At 35.0% G+C, this 18,710-nt stretch overlaps 1 protein-coding gene across 1 annotated transcript in view; it reads left to right on the top strand.

Moving 5' to 3' along the window:
• Positions 1 to 610: 610 nt before the first annotated feature.
• Plc21C (Phospholipase C at 21C) overlaps positions 611 to 18,710 on the top strand; it is a 42,628-nt gene continuing 24,528 nt past the window's right edge. The window contains exons 1-7 of the mRNA XM_053756594.2: positions 611 to 1,025; positions 1,118 to 1,264; positions 7,092 to 7,229; positions 12,742 to 12,875; positions 15,809 to 15,994; positions 16,349 to 16,540; positions 18,242 to 18,424. Of these exons, the coding sequence (XP_053612569.1) occupies positions 930 to 1,025; positions 1,118 to 1,264; positions 7,092 to 7,229; positions 12,742 to 12,875; positions 15,809 to 15,994; positions 16,349 to 16,540; positions 18,242 to 18,424 (1,076 nt within the window). The 5' untranslated portion in view covers positions 611 to 929. The remainder of the gene's footprint in view (positions 1,026 to 1,117; positions 1,265 to 7,091; positions 7,230 to 12,741; positions 12,876 to 15,808; positions 15,995 to 16,348; positions 16,541 to 18,241; positions 18,425 to 18,710) is intronic.

Here is an 18,710-nt window from a genome sequence, read left to right as displayed (position 1 = left end):
TATCCTTTTATGACGTCACTAGGTTTTATTATGTTCTGACTCGAGAAAAGTTCTCGACTCGATCATTAGTAGGTTTTCTTTCGTTCAGAAAAAGGAACGTGTGCAGATTGCGGGGGCGCGGCGGTGTTGGCGGTGTGGACATTTTAGAGCTATGAAAGAAGAGTATTTATGTTTCCGAATTCGATTCCTAATTAGGTTTCCGAACGCTGAATAATGTGTGATTAAACCGAAATATCGTGAAAATAATGTGTGCTTAAACCGTGCATACGGTGAAAGACAAAAGATATTAGCACCCGATCCTGTTTTTCTTCGTGTTTTTAAGTATTCGTGTAATTATTTCGGATGATTCTCACTAGTTCCATCGGAAAATAGTTACATGGAACTAGTGTTATTTTTTTTCTCAGTAGTTCCATTGACTTAAAAGCGTCAATGGAACTACTGAGAAAAACTCACTAGTTACATGGAACTATTTTCCGATGGAACTAGTGAGAATGATTCATTATTTCTCTTTCTTGAATGAGGAAAACGAACGAATATAGTTTTCTCTGTCTACATGGCATTGTCTATAGTTTTCGCTATCTATTCCTTACACAGATGTCTGACGTTTTGTGATTATCTGTTGCCTATTGAGGCTGCGAGGCTTGTCATCTTGTCACTTTATTGAGTTTTGTGGGTTCTTCTGTTCCACTATTATTAACGTAAAATCTTGCATTTTTCGTGCACACTACAATATGAATGCAATCAACAGTTAGCGTCTGTTAAATTGATTTGTTTTATTTAATTTGGCAGTGATTTATCAAATAATTATTATAACATCAATACTAAATCTTCAAAATAAATTGGATGTGCAGTGCAGTGCATAGAAAATAAAATGAGAGACTTCGATTTGGACTGTGTTTAAATCTTATTTTAATAGAGTCTTGTTAATAATGTCCGCGAGCTCGAGATCGGCCAACGTCGGCCTAAAGCCGATTGAAGTGCCCAAGGCTTTGCAAGAAGGAGAGAAGTTTATCAAGTGGGATGAGGTGAGAGTGAAATTTATAATGGAGATGAAGAACGTGACTTTGGAAGTTATTTTTCAAGTGAATCAGCATTATAAAATGTTGTTTCCTATTAGGACTCAGGTGCTGGTCTTCCAGTCACACTGCGGGTGGACCCTAAAGGCTTCTACCTGTTCTGGACTGATCAAAACTTGGAGGTGGAGATGCTGGACATTGCTACCATTAGGGATGTCAGAACTGGATCTCATGCCAAAGTTCCCAAAGTGAGTTTTCATTACTTTATATGTTTTGTAAAATTGTGCCTATTTAGTCTGTACAGTTTGTCTATTTAGTCTGTAAAGATTATAGACTTAATTTAAAAAAATAATGATGTCATTTTCAAAGGGAATTAATTTATTATTACATTTTGAAATTATTAGGGTATTTACCCTAGGTAGGTACCTAAATAAAGATAGATATACAACATCAGGGCAGCGGTTAGCCCGATAGTGATGAAGAATCCTATTGGGCTTAATGAATGTTGAACTGTGATTTCAGTTTCAATAGGCTGTAAATTGAATGTAATTGCTGGGTCAAGTGAATCTGACCTTTAACAGGCACAATTGTTAGTGTAATTTATTACCTAATTGTTAGTTAACTGTTATGGGTATAGTGTCATTGTCAATCGAATTGAGGTGATACTGTACTAATAATTTATTTAATTACTATACACAGTCTTTTACATAAGAGGGCCGGTGAAAGGCTGGTGGCCAGTTGTAAAATGACTACTAAATATTCAAATTTTTTTCGCTTATTTTATACACAGAAAACAACTTTGTTGGCTTTGTTGTGTTACAGCCCCGAATTTAATCAGGAACTTTTTAGAATGGGAGTGAAAGAATATGGTGGACTTAATGTGAATAGTTAGTTTCTTTCTGTCACGGATTTTGATTATGTTTGGCATATAGAAAGAAGTATTGAGTCGTCGTTACAATATATAAGAGAGCAAAGCCCTGGTGTGACTAGTATAAAATAAAATTGTTATTATTTTTAAACTCATTAGCTCACCATGGAAATAGAGAAAGTTGACATAATTTGTTGTTTCTACAAAACTGGTTGATACAACAAAAAGAAAGCTAGTGATCCGCCCCGGCTTCGCCCAATTGCAATATATTAAGCATGTACATGTTACTGTAAAAGTACACATACAGGTAAATCTTAGGTTTTTTCAGAAAATCTTAGGATTTACCAGTATGGGTTTGGTAAATGTAAGGATTTTTAAATAATTGACGATTTTTTCGGGCTTTTGCCATTAGAATTTAGTATATACTAGGTTTTGCTACTGATGGCTGGTAAATGATGGTTTTGGGAATAAAAGAATGATTCATTCTTATTAATCATTTATTTTTCTGTCAAAACCTTACATATTTTTATGTAGGTATCATAATTATGAGAGTAATTAATTAACGAAGTAATAAGTCAAATCCTTACCTATTTTTAATTATTTTCATTTGGTAAGTATTTTTATTTATAAATGTTTTTAACTTTTAAAGGTAATATATTTTAAAGGTAAGTTATAACCTTTAAAATACTTCTTAAGTAGTAAAAAATAACGAAAGTAAAATTATTTTCTCAACATTTACCGCGCCTTTGAAGTAAATCTTAAGATTTACCAAGTGAATGGTGGTAAAAATTCGAATCGCAAAATTGTTCGGACTTTTACCATTAAGAGTTGGTAAATCTTAGGTTTCACTGGAATATCTTAGGATTTACGGTAGTTCGTGCTTTTACAGTAACATATATACATAAAAATGTTAACTTAATAACTTCGGTAAACTACCCACAACTGACTGACTTACACTCGATTACAAACAAGCATGCACTTAGAATTACTTTTTATTATTTTCTTTTGTCTTTCCTAGTATTATATTCAGTATAACCTTACATGTTTTAAGTCTACCGAGAAATGGAGGCTCCAGCCACAATGTTGTTAAGTACCTTCTTGTAAGTGATTCAATAAATATATTTTTTTAATTTTTCATAAACCTTACTGTTGAATCACTATTTATTATAAAAAGCCGCATCAAAATCCGTTGCGCCTTAAAGACAAACAAGACGGAGGGACAGACAGACAGCGGTCACCGAGTTTGTTTGTGATGTAGTGATAGTTAGATAGGACATAAACCGTCTCGCGAATCATTATCGTTTTGACATGACTAATCAACGTAATACAGTAAACATATGTGGTTACCTAATATTGTAATCATTCTTATAGCAAATAAAAATTATGTCATTTGACACACTTTAGGTAGTTGGGTAAATTTCACGAGCGTTTTGTACGCCGCCGTGGGCTATCATTAGTGTTTATTAAATTGTACCATACACAGTAATCAATTTAATTATACTATTTTATAAATAAAGTAAAGTACTTGTTAATTTTATAAATGTTTAATTTTTAAAAAAACATGCGACACTAATGAAACGCCACACGTCGCGTTCAAACAGTCGTGAAATTTACTCCGTTGCCAAGAAATGAACCACAGAGCAAGGCAACCATTTTCTTCCTACCACCAATTAGCGTAACAAACAATGATTCTTGTCAGGTCCAATGAAAAATTAGCTACTTAGTATAATAGAGAAGGTGCGGTGCGCATTCACTGAACGATAACATCGGTAGATTATTACCATTTAATACGTGTTTTAGTTCTGTGGTAGAAAATATATGACTAGATGTTGCCCAGGGCTTCACTCCCGTGGAAATTTTGAGATAAAATATAGCCTATAGCAATCTTGGATAATGTACCTTTCGAATTGTGAAAAAGTTTTTGTAATCGGTTCAGTAAACATACAAACTCTTTTAACTCTTTATAATAATGTTATAGGAACTCTGCCAATTTTGTTAAATCCTTCAGTCAAGCACATCAAACTGCTTAATAATTGCGTATTCGCCTCTATTAACTAAAAAACGTATATGGCATGCAGCGTGACAAGCGGTTGACTGTACACATGCAGATAGAGGACTGTGATTTTTTTTGTCGTGTCTGAGATCCTGCTAACGTTCAAAGAAATAAAATCAACACGCGTGCAAATATCCTACTAATACCTATTATAAATGCGAAAGTTTGTGTTGTATGTATGTTATTCTTTCACGTAAAATCTACTGGACTGATTGTTACGAAATAAGGTACACGGGTAGAATATAACCTGGAATAACACATACCTAGAGTATATTTTATTCCAAAATTCCCACGGGAGCGAAGCCCCGGGGCGCAGCTAGTTAATAATAAAATTCAAAATTACATTTACATTTTAGTTATACAATATTTATAAAATATTTTAATCATACTTATATAGTTAAGTTCAATTGTTATCGTCCATAAAATCCTTTTTAATATCTTAACCATTCCGCCAAAATCATATGCTTAAGAAGATTGGTTGAAAATCGGTAATGAATTGAAAAACAAAATTATTTTGGCTTTTATATATAGGGTTATTTGCCTGAATGTGTGTCTCCAACAGCATTGAGAGGTTGGCAAGGTTGGCGCGACGACGTCCGGGAAAGTCAATATTTAGTTTAGAATTTGGTCAGTTTGTCCATCGCGACCAAGCTCCTCTTAAATTAGACGCTAGCTTTTTCCCAGAGCTATGCCCGCGATAGCTTATGCTTGACCTGTAGTCGCGGTGGCCTGTTTTAGATATGATTATTTCCATAATACCCTATAACTATACCTAGGCTTTATTTGCGCGTATTGCGGTCTTTATATATTTTATCAATGAACCATTTACAGCTGTATAATATGTGTTAAAAGTATAGAGTGAGAGAGAGCCACATAGTAGCAGCAAGGAAAGACGAACGCTATGGAAATTGTCTTTGTTCAAAGAATCATACAGTTATAAAAAGAAACGGACAGAATATAACTTTGCAATATTATTATCATTATCATTGCTCTCTTCAGAACGCTTTCTTGATTTCTTCATCAGATATAACGCGACGGAGCCCAGCTTCGGCTTTCCGGGTTTTCCCTTTCCACTTCGCCCCCTTGTTAAGCCATGGACATCAAGCCAGCACTTAATAAATAGCCAGGGTCAGAAGCTGCAAAATCAGATAAATAAACATGTATTGTGTAGGTAAAGTCGAGATGCATGGAGAGCAGTTTTGTCACGCTAAAATTATCATGCCACGATCGTTATCGATTCCGGCTCATGAACTAATTTTAGAAAAATCTATCTCGCACACGTTATAAATAATCGATTCGACAACGAGGCCAGATTGTTGTTTTCTGGATTTATCGACGGATCGATTTATTTCGCTTATTTAATGTCTGTATAATTGAAATGAATCGTATCATGGAAACTGAAGGGACGTGATGGAAACTGAAGTTTCAACTCGACAAAATGACAGGTGTAAAAATCGGTCAAGCGCGACTTGAAATTTCAGTAATAAATCTGTTGTCGCAACTCTCAGTACGGTGATAGGCAGATAGCCAACACGAGTGATTCTACACTGAACTAATTTCGTTACCACCTCATAATGGTGAAATGTGCTTTAGTTAGCTTTTTTAGGCCGTAAGTCTGAATTACGGATTCCTAAAAACGAATACCAGAGATGAGAGGATAGATTTATTACAACGAGAAGAAATAGCAAAGTTCTCAAGTGACGCACACTTACGCTAGACAGGCGGGCGTCCCCAATTATCCTCATTATAGCTGAGTTGATACAAAAATAGACCCTAATAACGGGTGTCAGTTGGACTTGACAGCATCATCTTGTACCCGTAGCCGTTCTGCATCCGAAGATCTGTAGACCTACCGTCAACTTTTACAGAACGATTCCAATGCGACTCAGTTCAATTTAGGAACCTAAAATGAATCGCATTCATACTAAAAATTAAGCCCATGGTACGAATTTGCGATGCAGTTTAGTTTAGGTCGTAAAGTGGATCGCGTTAAGAGATGATGGTAAGCCCCCTGACAATTTAATTTCAATATGTGTTTAAGTCTGCCACATACCAGATGCATTTGCAACAAGACACGCTGCACTTGCAGTAGATCATGACTTGTAATACTTGAATTAGTATGCGTATGTTCACACCTACGCGTGTGATGCAGCCTTTATGAACTCTATCGTACACACTACTCCTGTGAAAGATGTTTATGGTGATGTGATGGTTATGATTGTAAGTAACTTTTATTTCCGAATTTCCCACAAAACGGAGCTCCGAGGACTAAGCCTACTAATATTATAAATGCGAAAGTTTGTGAGGATGTATATGTGTATGTTTGGCACTCTTTCACGCAATATCGACTGGACCGATTGTTATGAAATTTGGTACTTTTTATCCCGAATCTCCTACGGGAGCGAAGCCCTAGGGCGCAGCTAGTTGTAAATAAATAACAAAAAGTCACGATATCAAGAGATGAGAAAGCATGGCAGAAAACAAACATCAATGCAGCAGTTGATGTTACTGAAGACCAGCATGTAAACTGAAGAGATAATTACAAGTTTTAATTGTTGATATTGAGATCGAAATCGAAATGCGTAGAATAATCTATGCACATATTATAGCAATGTTCGATCAAACAGTTATTTTTGACTTTAAGACAAAGTTATGGTTCAGAAAGAGAAATTGAAAAGATAATGCTGATAGGATTTCCCGTGCTTTTTTATTTGTAAATCTATGGTTTTTCTTTGCAAAACAAAAATTTCAAATTAAGTTTTATTGTTTGTCACGAGCCAGTACTGCATCCTCTAATTCCATACTTGTTGGCTTTATCAAACGATCAATACAAGAAATGCGTTTAGTTCTAACATTGTGTTGGTATGGCTGGTATAAATAAAATGAGACATTATCAGAACACGAGACTCGCCTTTTATGTGTCCCCGTCGAGACCAATTTGCTGGAACTATTGCTGGACTTATCCGATAAATTGTATTGTTTCGGTATATATAGTGTGGTAAAATAATAAAAATAATCATTTTTATTATAGTCTATGAGAGCTGAAAAATCTTAGATTTATTTTTAACCTGTGCACCAAATTTTATCAAAATCCGTTCACAAGTATCCGTTAATAAATAAGATTCACTCAATTATATAATGTATTTTTGTACAGGACCCAAAGATCAGACACGTGGTGCTGATAGGCTCCCAAGGATCCCTGGAGGAGAAGACGGTGACAGTCTGCTATGGCGCGGACTTCGTGAACGTCACTTTTGTCAATTTCTGCTGTACCAGGAAGGAAATCGCTCAGGTAACGTGTGATTGCTTACCTACACTGAGTTTAGAATTACTCATAGTAACTTTATTATACTATGTTATTATTATAATGGTCATATTAATAATAATGCTACAGTAAATATAATAAAGAGGACTATGATAATCTCATAAATGTTAAAAACCACACAAATCAGTCTATATATTATTCGTAATTAGATTATTCTTTGTGAATTACAATTTTACATTTAAAAGCGTGTTTTTTTACGTAATATCAATTATTTTCTTTTTCATAGTCGTATTCCTCATGCCGTGGTTATTACGTGGAATGAAACACAACTTTTTTTGTATTATCAATGGAATGGTTTGCCATTGCCTTCTCCATTTCACACACAAGTTAATAAGAATCAACCAGTGTGCAGGTTTCCTCACGATGTTTTCCTTCACCGGAAGCAAGTGATGGACGATGAAAACTACTATACATGAGTCAGATTGGTATACAAACTCATGTGGCACGAGTAGGATTCGAACCTGGGACCTTTCGATCCACAAGGGGCGTCTTAACCATTACACCTCCACCGCTTATTTTCTACATTTTCTAGTAATTTTCTACATTGAATTTAATGGTAAGGGGTAGAAGAAGGTAGACCAAAAAACAATACAAATAGGTAGTCAACTAACAAATAAGTGGTTACATAGTGTCAAAAGTTAAGACAACGAGGTCTTAACTTTTGACACTTCTATGTATTCCGAACTCGGTTCGTTTATTACTAAATCAGCGAGTCGCTAGTGTTCCGTTCCATGATTGAAAATCGTGAATTCATAATAGAATAATTTATTTGCCGTCTGTATTGAGGTTAGCAAATGCCACTTCTAATTTAAACGTACATATTTAGATCAGCTGACCTGTCTGGAATTAGCGATAATCAAAAATTTATCTACCACGTAATTGTTTGGGAGAATAGACGGATGATGTGACAAATCATAAAACAGCGCGGAAAAGATGGTACGAGAGCATGAGGTTGTGAATGAAAAATTTGAAAAGGTTTAATGGTGAATTAAGAGTGTTCATGATACACATTCATTGGACACACAAGTAAACCTCGTAGGGTTTGTTTATTTTTTTTCTAGCTATTTAAGGCCCACAGCTGGGCAAAATCCTCCTCTAAATTCCTCCCTTCTAACCTTTTTGTCGAATCTTTTAAAGTCATCCGACCATGTCGTCATAGACCTGTTTATTTATAACGTTGTTTATTTATAAAAATATTTTTTTAAATCTATTTCTATATAGCAAGGATGCATTGGACTCTTCTTACTACAGCCTAAATACTATATACTAAATGAGAAAATGTGAATGTATTATCTATTGTAATGTATATGTATCTAACATAGATCGTCAAAAACTCGCTGTTAAAGCCATTTTCCCTTTCTCTGTTTCGTTACACATTAGAGAATAACGTCGAATTTGACAGACTATTCCATTGTCAGTTCAAATATTTTTTTAAATTTTATTTTCAAACGAAGAACGTTCAGTTCTATTCATAATGTAACCATTGTTAGAACTGGCCGTATACAATACAATTTCCCTACTTCGTTATAAGCAGAGTGCTTTCAAAATGTCGGAAATTGTGCGCATTGCGAGGTTTTCGGGTGCGTATGTTAAAGACTTCGGTGCACAGTTTGTGTGCACCCTTGAATTATGCCAGTACTCTCTATGTATTTAACAGCTTATGTACACAGAGATACAAGAAAGAGACAGTAAGTAAAAAGTTGCTGCTAATTTCAAATCAAATTTATTTGACCCACGAGAGGACAGTTGAAAAGAAAGCTATAGGCAAACAAGGGGCGTTACAGAAAAATATAAATTAAAAATAAGTTATTAATTTAAATAAAATAGATACAAAATACATACATATATAACAAATAAGTGCACATACTTGTCTAATATAACATAGAGATATAAAATACCTATTCAGATGATAAGGACAGGAAGTGAAAAGATTGAATTCTCGAATTTCAACTCTTCGATGTCTTTCTTTCTCAAATTTTAAAATGTCCCCCTTAATTATACGCAGTATGCTCCCCAAATGTGGGAAATTAGTCGAGGACGCGATTTTCGGGTGCGGAATGGCGGGCTCGAGTGCACAAATTGGATCGATAGCCGGCGGCATGCACCGATGCACCGGTACCCGGCCTGGCCGGGCCGGAACGTCCTTCTCTATTGTTTTCAACCATAGATGGGTTTTCGGCCATTTCTCTAATCTCATCTATGTAAATACTAGTCGTCAAACCATCTTTGTTTCCACCCCGAGGGGCGTTATATGAGGTGTTATAAATTATATTTGCCTGTGTATATGTTTGTCTGTACCATCGTACCTCCTAAACGGATGAGCAGCTTTTGATCTAGTTTTTTTATTTATTTAAAAGTCAACCGAGAGCTATAGTGCTCGATTCACTGTCTAGGAATTTTACATTTTAATTTGTTACTGATGGTTTTAATTTTTAATAGCAACAACGCTATACAACTATATACAAAACGTCAATTCCGATACTAAAGACTGAAAAAAGATACGAGATCCAAAGGTCACGATCTGAATAAATCATTAGGTACCTCCTAATCATATAATTTTTCCAATCGGACTAATGGTTTCAGTAATCTACTTAATCAAAATAAACGAAATCTCTTGTTTATTACGTATCTATATTAGTTTAGATATTGATAAATAAATTTTCGTTTTGCTCGACTGCCTGGGGGCACTGTGGAAGGCTACGTTTTAGGGTATATGAATAGATACTTGACCTTTCTATAACAACTCAACCTTTACGTCTGGAAATACAGCATTATCGAACGGTGAATGTCCAGATTCCAACAACTATTTCCGAACGTATTTTCTGCTCTAGAAGCCAAAACCCAAACAATTCTTTTTAAAATTGAGGTGTTAATTTTGGTATGCGCCATGCGTCGCTTCTTCCTGATTTGCGCATGGCAGTTGGAAAATTACATATTATTAAATTTATTGACACATAAATACTTACATATTTACGTAAAAAAAATAAAGCATTCCATTTCGTAAATGAATATTTAATATATAATAATATAAGTCGGGAGTTCCTAATCCTTTCTAAAATAAATGCGAAATTGTGTTTATTTTATTACGCTCTTACGCCTCAACTACTCAATGGATCATCATTCATCATTAAATTTGTTGCATAAACCTTGTTAGAGGTGTAGAAAATACAAACCCACGCTTTTACGCTAAAACTTGTGGCTGATGGAACATGATATTTTGCATACAAATTGTGTTATTTCCTATGACATTACCAGGGAAACGCATTTCAGGAACAAAATCTAGAAAATTATGGTTTCATATTTTTATTACAATCATCGCCATTTTCATTAAAATAATAAATTTTAATTTAATGCCTACAGTCGGTAGTGTTTGTTACTGACAAAAAAATGTGTTCGTCTGACGTTGCAAAGACACTCGAATATTCGTTCGTAATTTGAAATTTTTAATAAAATATTCGGGATTTTAACTTTTCCTGCTAGGTTGTTAGCGGCTAGCTATGTTTGTATCTTTGATGTCCCTTCTGGTGTTATAAATAAGGGCCTTAACTGAAAAATGATTTTTGTTCGGTGTTTGTTTTAATGGTTTTCAGTGATGCTCGTCCCGAAATGCATTTAAAAGAACCTTATTAAAATAAGGTTATTTTTTTACTTTAAAAATTAAAAATAAATAAATAATGCCTGTAAAGCGCCTAGATTCTAAACTATTTTTTAAGAACACTCCAGTCGTATTATCATTGGACTTATTTTCCTTGTCTATGTCTATTGTGTTCTAACTTATTGTTCAGCTGTCCTAAAGCGATTTGCGAATAAATTTGCATTTAAAGTAATTTTCTTTTGAATCGGAGGATAATATTGTGCATTAAGTCAAATTGCACAGCTTCGTATGGGTATAGTAATAAAGTGCATCTAGATGGTGGCACCTGCGTTTCATTAGATTGGTTCGTCGGAATATATGCTACGTGATTGGATTGATTTAGTTATGTTACGTTCTTGTTTCCCATTTTCAACGTTTCACCAATGATCATGTTTATGAAATTTTTGTTTTGTTGATCCATCCTATAAGTTAGAATGTTAATTTTAACTATTCATAATGAAATAATGTCGAAACTTTTCCATACCCAGAATTGTTACCATTTCCCGGGACATATGCAATCCCTTTGCAATATTCTCAAAGCATAATATGTTTTCACTGGAAAAGTATCTAAAAATTTATACTACATGTCTATACCGACATGTTTCCGGGAATGTCGGGAAATGAGCTGAGCGGCACATCTCTAATTCTAATCCATACCTACCTAGTACAGTTAACATCTCAAGTTACCCTGCAGCCTGCAGGGTTTTCTAAGTGCCAGTAATATCGATGAATATGCACAACATTGTGTAGGTTCATTTGCCGCTGACTGTACTCTCCGGCGAGCGATGCACAGAAATCTGTACAGATTTAATAGCTTAATACCCCGTACGTGTTTCACCACATCCGCTTATTAATTAATTAATTATCGGAATCTGCTTTCCGGCTACAGATAAATTGCTGGCATACATAAAAAAATAAATTCATTTTTTATTACATCGATAAGACGAGCCAATTTGCGTAAAAACGACCTTGGTGGTCATTGAAGAGGAAGATAAAATCTGCGAGTGACAAAGTACTCAAAATTATAAACTAAATAAATGTATGGAAACATGACGTACCTAAACAAAAACATTAAATGCAAACCTGCATTTCCCCTCAGGATAACATATTATTATATATATATAATTCTCTTGTTAAAATAAATGGTTTTAGCGCTCAATTTATAACTCACTAGATTTCAGTGAATAGGCACCCAAGCATCAACCATAACTATGGCAATACAATACTATGTTTTAATTTTTTTATGCCGGACGACTGAGCAGTCTTCGTCAGCAAAGAGTGATCTAATCTTGTACTTTGATCAAGTTTAGTCAACTTTGGTTGTGTCTGATCTAATCTTGTGTCAGAACGCAACCGAATCTTTTCTTCCATGTATGAACAGCTGCATTTACCAAATTGCAAAATTAGGGCATAAAATATAGATTATTTTCATAAATGTTGGGAAACCTGTCACAATTCTGATTTCAATTAATAAGCCTAGCTATCAAGGGAAAGTTGATCTTCAGGTTTTGCGAACCTTATCCCAGCGACCTGTAAACGGTCAATTATGTTGCACTATGTAAATGAATGACATGGATCCTTGATCAAATTGAAATGTTTCATACATTTTGTCAAACATACACAGTAGCCGCGACTCTTTCTCCGGGTCAGATATTTATTGTTTAATAATATAATCAAAATAAAACTGATTAAATTATAAAATTGATCGTCTATAAACCGCCTAAGTGACAAAGGTGTGATAATTTATCTTTATTTGAGATCTTGATAATATTATATTCTTTCCGTAGTCCGGTCGGCCGGACACCTGTTATAAGCAAGATTTTTCAACGAATCTTCTATCCTCAGATGTGGACAGAGGAGCTGTTCGTGCTCGCGCACAACCTCAACCAACTGAACAACCCAACGATCATGTTTCTGGAGAAGTTGCACACCAAGATCGTCCTAAAAGCGGACAAGTCCGGCAAAATATTAGTTAAGAAGTAAGTACTTATTTAATAAATCCTAGTTATTCGGATTAAAAAAAAGCCGTAACCGACTGGTATCCCAGAAATGAAAAACTGAGCGTAGAAGATCCGGCAGATGATGTAAAGAGAATTGATTGCTTGCAATTTGGATAAGGGTGGCCTAGTAACAGAGATGGTTGTCGTAGATGCATGGAGGAAGCAGGAGGAGCAGTTAGGGGGCTGCATTAACAATAAAATTAACATTGTACCAGTACTTTACTTATTTATAATATAGGACAATTCAATTGATTACTGTGTATGGTACAATTTATTAAACACTAATGACACCCCACGGCGGCGTTCAAAACGCTCGTGAAATTCACCCTAAAGTACTTCTTAACTTTAGACAGCTGCGTCCTGGCCCTTAACTCCTGTAGGAATATTGGAATAAAAAGTACTTTATGTCACTCGGAAATAATGTGGCTTCCTGTTAAAAGAATTTTATAAATCGGTCGAGTTAACCCTAAAATTACCCCTTTATACTTAGTGGTAATACACTATTGTTGGCATTATTATATTGAGAGACAATTGGCCACGTCAATGATTAAAATATTCCAATTGAGTTTCCATAATTACTTCATACAATTAACCGGACTGCTTGACAATTTTCTTCGTTTCAATTCAATTCTGAATTTTCTACGCCAATAACTCTGATTTTCTCCCTTATATAAGTAGAAATCTTCCCGTCCTTATTTTAATATTTTAACATAAGCTATTTAATGCAAAGCGTACAAAGCCGAGATTAAAATTTTACTCATGACATAATCGCGTAAGCTAATATTTACCTTCGCGTATAAACCATCGACTCTGTTTACTTCTTTCGTACGCCTTGTCGAAACCTGTGATTACGCAGATTTTCCTTTGTTAATAACCCCTAATCTTAATGCCATAAGGGTGTTCAAATTTCAATATTTTTATGCCCACTGTACACACTTGAAGTAATGTCGCACGTTGTCTCTTGTTGACAAATTATTTTTCATTAACACATTGAAGTTCTATGTCCGGTTTCTGTTTAATATACAAACTAAATATTAGAGATTTAAATGTCCACAATTGTAATAAGCTTTTGCCCGCGGCTTCGCTCGCATTTTATACGGCAACAGTTATTTTCCCGGAATGAAAGGCCCTATGTCCTTCGCCTTACTAAAACTAACTACATGGACGTAATTTTATGATGATAGTGTATGCAGATAAAGTGGTAACAAACATACTTTCCCATTTATAATAGGATATATTATATATATTCGTTATTAATATATTAGATATATTTGTTAGGATTATTACTTTTTCCAGAGATACTTCTAAGCCAGAGATGTGACGTTTATAAATATTCCATTGCTGCTATCCCAAAAAAAAAAACAACCGAAAAGTTAACAATTATTTGAACTTAGAATTCTCCAAAAAAATAAAAAAGTTACCTTTACATAATTTAAATGGGGTATTATTCCAAACAAGTAAAAGCTATTTCTGTCTGCTCTCGACGACTTGCAACTTTGCCATGCAATTGTGGACCCTTTATGCCAGTTAAATTATTATGCCCGGGTCCAGTATTTGCCGATAGATTCGGGCAAGCGGCGCGCTTCCAAAGGCCACAGCAATTTCAGCGACAATACGTCACAAATTGAGATCGGCGCATCGTTGTTACGTGTGCGATCAATGGATTGTTAGCTTATAGCACTGTGCTCTTATTTTGTATGATTGATTTTATAGACAGGTAGACAGCTGTCAAATGAAAAATGTTTTTAAATATAGTGAGCTTTTAAATTAGTTTACTGTAGTTTGTCGTTAATTATCAACATTATTATGTGTATGATATACTTGTTGCATTGTCATATATTTTTGTTTTCTCAATTACTTTTTCCTTCATATCCCTTTTTTTCTTTCGTGATTACTGTATTGTGTTTGTGTGATAAGTAATAAGTATATATTCTTATGCTACGTATTGAAAATACTTCAAAGTTTAATGTAAGTTGAATCTTTTGAAACATCTCGTCAATACTTTTAAAGTTTTAAGAGCACTTAAAAGCAATTTGTCAATTTTATGTTGAGTACACTCTATAACGTCCATTTTACTTTATGAAGTTTGTTCTTTAATTGCATTTAATTTACGGGGTGATTTATTTCTACGTTTCGTATAGGAAATATTTAACGCAGTAAATAAAATAGAATAGGATTTGAAACTTTCACATTTCAATACAATGTGTGGTGTATATTTAATCCGCAAAAATATTCCGGCCGATGGCAAAAAAAAAAATCTGAAAACTTGCAGTAGTTATTGACCGCTGGGAAAAAGTAAAATAGAAAAACATGATATCAGTCGAATGCGCCGTACCTCACAATCAGAAACATTCACCGAGTGCCCTGGATTCCACGGACGGGGTTTGAAATCTGATATTTATTTACAGATTTAAAAATAGAACATTGGAAGCGTTTCTATTTTTTTTTACACGACACCACTGCTTTTTGCGAGCTTACTTTTGATTATTTCAGATGCAAAATTGAAAAAATGGTTCTGAAAGTTCAGAGATTTGCAGTAGTTCGTTTATAGTATTTTATTTAGTTTCAGTTAGTTATATATTTCGATGGCTGTCTGTGTGTAATCAAAACTCTGGAAGTTTTGAACTATTTTCCTTTTTTTCCGATACATGGCTAACAAATGATCTGATGACAATGTAATATTATTATTTAGAGATGAATGAATGAACTCCAAAATAATATTAGTTAATCGTTTTAATAGAAAGGAATCTGTTATTTGTATAAAATTTGATAGATATTACTATGAATCGTTTTTTGGCTACAAGGCTTATAGCCTAGGGTCCAACTATCTAACGTTCTAAATGTGAATGTTATAAATAAATCCATTAATTACTTCTATTAAATAATATAAAAAAAACATGATTTCTGACCAGCATCGTCCGCCAATTCGCACAAAACAAAGAAGACAAAAAGCGAGTGGAGAAAGCCCTGAGCGAGTCAGGGTTGCCAACTGGAAAAAATGACACCATAAGCCAGTCCAAGTTCCAGTTTGAAGACTTCTTCGCGTTCTACAAGAATCTAACTCAGAGGAGCGAAGTCCAGAAGATATTTAATAACCTGTGAGTATAATAATGTTATTGGGTTGATTGTCAATCAGAACAGTCTATAGCTTGGTTTCATAAATACAACAAATATACATGTATTTCAAAGTCAAAGCGTACTTCAGGACCATACCGAACAAAGCAAATGGAGCAGTGCTATAAAAACATATTGGGTACCATTTTTCTTTTCAAATATTTGTGATCAACGATGTCCCATGACGATCTATACAAAATATCGCGTTATTCCATGATATTAACAAGAAAAATTATAAAAGTGATTTCATTGAGCAGGATGTCACTGCTCAATGATTATATAATTGATAATTTGTCATCATATTATTTTACTTAATTTTGAATTCTTGTTTGCAATAGTACGGGAGGCAAGCCTCACCTCTCCGCTGCTCAGCTAGTAGACTTCCTGAACAACGTGCAGCGTGATCCCCGTCTAAATGAGATTCTGCACCCGTACGCCGACCTGCAGCGGGCCAAGGACCTGATCAAGTCATACGAGCATAATAAGTACCACCAACAGCGATCGCAGCTCACTTTTGATGGCTTTCTAAGGTGTGTGATGACCTGTGATTTATTTATTTACCTACTAGCTTTTGGCCGCGGCTTCGCCTGCGTGATTTTCCCTTCAGTGAAATATTTAGACTTTTTAACTAATCTGGTTTTCTCATACAAACTTTGAACCCCCTTTTTACCCCCTTAGAGGGTGAATTTAGAAAAATCCTTTCTTAGTGCACTCCTAGACCATATGAGGTACCTACGTGCTAAATTTGAAAGCGGTTTGGGCTATGCTTTGTTACGTCAGTCAGTCTTTCAGTCTCTTCTGTTATATATATGGCCCATCCTCATACGGGGTCGTTTGTGTATGACTGTAACTGTGAAAAATGTATCAAAATCAAATCCCTTTGGTGGTTTACAAGAAGAAAGCTTTAAAACAGACAAGCGGCACAGCCAAAGTAAGGGATGTGATTCTGTATTTGTTGGAATTTCACCGAATTGTAAACTGTTGATAATATAAAATATAGATTTACGCGTATCATCGTAAGTTGAATTAAGATTTTAAATATGTCCTATAACTTCATCGGAGAAAAGGCGAAGTTTGTTTTATTTATTTGAAAAATAATCAAGCTTAAAAAAATAAATAACGGAATGACATCTAAATAAAAATCTAAATTTGTTAATCAACGTCTTTGGAAAAAAGCCTACCGTGAAGTTTGTTGCCCGGCTTCTTCTTCATCTGCGCTTTGGAAGTCGGCAGTAGTAGTAATAGTTTTAAGTAATTTTTGACGTCATCCATAGTTGAATAAAGAATTTTGAATTTGTATACACGACGAAGATTCTCTCGCATGTTATCATCCCAAGCTGAGTTATCGTGTGCAGCGTCACGATCGAGCGATTGTTCAGTTTTTGTTCAGCCGCCGAGGCCGAGCCGAGGCCGCGACGTCTCAGCCATTAACTCTAAACTGTTCAACGTAACACGCTATTACCGCATTTATTATATAGTAGTTTTGTTATTGTGTCATTACTTTTGTTAGATTCAAGATTTGAAATTAGAAAAAGATCTATAAACTCTGTTGGATATCATACAACTTGTCACAGTGCGCTGTAATAATTCTGCATCTCTCACACTTCATACCGAAACAGAGCAATGCAAGCACTATTGTTTAGCAGCAGAAAAGCGATCGTAAATTATAATTTACGATCGATGCCACTATATGTAACAAATAGTTACTGAAATAACTAACGTATGAATTATCTGTCATATTTGCGAAAAAATAACAGTTATATTTTTTTTATTGCAAAGAAGTCTCATAAAGAACAGTTTTTTGTAGTAAGTAATACAACTACATATGTAGATAGTATTAAAAATATTATAGGCGGAGTCTTGTTATTACCACTGATTTAATTTAAGGAAACATATGTATACTATATCTGTAAGATCGAGAAAATAAATATAATGAAAACAGTGAATGCAATCGCAGTAATATCGACCTCGGTGGCGCAGTGGTAAAGTGCTTGCTTCTAAACCGTGAGGCCCCGGGTTCAATCCCCGGTCGGGTCATGATGAAAAGTGAACTTTTTCTGATTAGCTGGGGTCTTGGATGTTTATCTATATATTTGTTATAAAATATAGTCCCGTTGAGTTAGTATCCCATAACACAAGTCTCGTACTTACTTTGGGACTAGCTCAATCTGTGTGATTTGTCCTTATATATATATTTATTTATTATTATTAATATGCTACTTCGACCGCAGGTTTCTTATGTCCGAAGACAACCCGATCGTGGCGGTGAACAAGCTGGATCTCTGCGATGACATGGACCAACCGCTAGCTCACTACTTCATCAACAGTTCCCACAACACTTACCTGACTGGCCATCAGATTACGGGAAAATCTAGTGTGGAGATTTACAGGCAGAGTCTGCTGGCTGGATGCAGGTTGGTTTCTTTATTCATATATCGTTGGACAACGTCGACACGCAGAAGTTCCTTCAATCTCCAGTGTTCTTATTCTATCCGTAGACAGAGAAAACTATTGATATAGATGTCATATCTTTCGTTTCACAAGAAAGAGAAAGGCATATTAGAAATACACGAGAAGAAAAGGGACAGAGAGCTAATATCTCTTGTCCTTCATAGTGTGCCGAGTTTTACAACGCCTATCTCGCCTTTGTATTAGGTGATGGGCCGGGAATTTGTGTGGGAATCTTCTATCCGATTTGGT

Source organism: Plodia interpunctella, chromosome 16 (genome assembly GCF_027563975.2).
Source record: "Plodia interpunctella isolate USDA-ARS_2022_Savannah chromosome 16, ilPloInte3.2, whole genome shotgun sequence".
In the NCBI taxonomy this organism is placed as follows: domain Eukaryota; kingdom Metazoa; phylum Arthropoda; class Insecta; order Lepidoptera; family Pyralidae; genus Plodia; species Plodia interpunctella.
The sequence above is the reverse complement of the archived record's forward strand: the minus strand, read 5'-3'. Positions and strand labels throughout refer to the sequence as shown.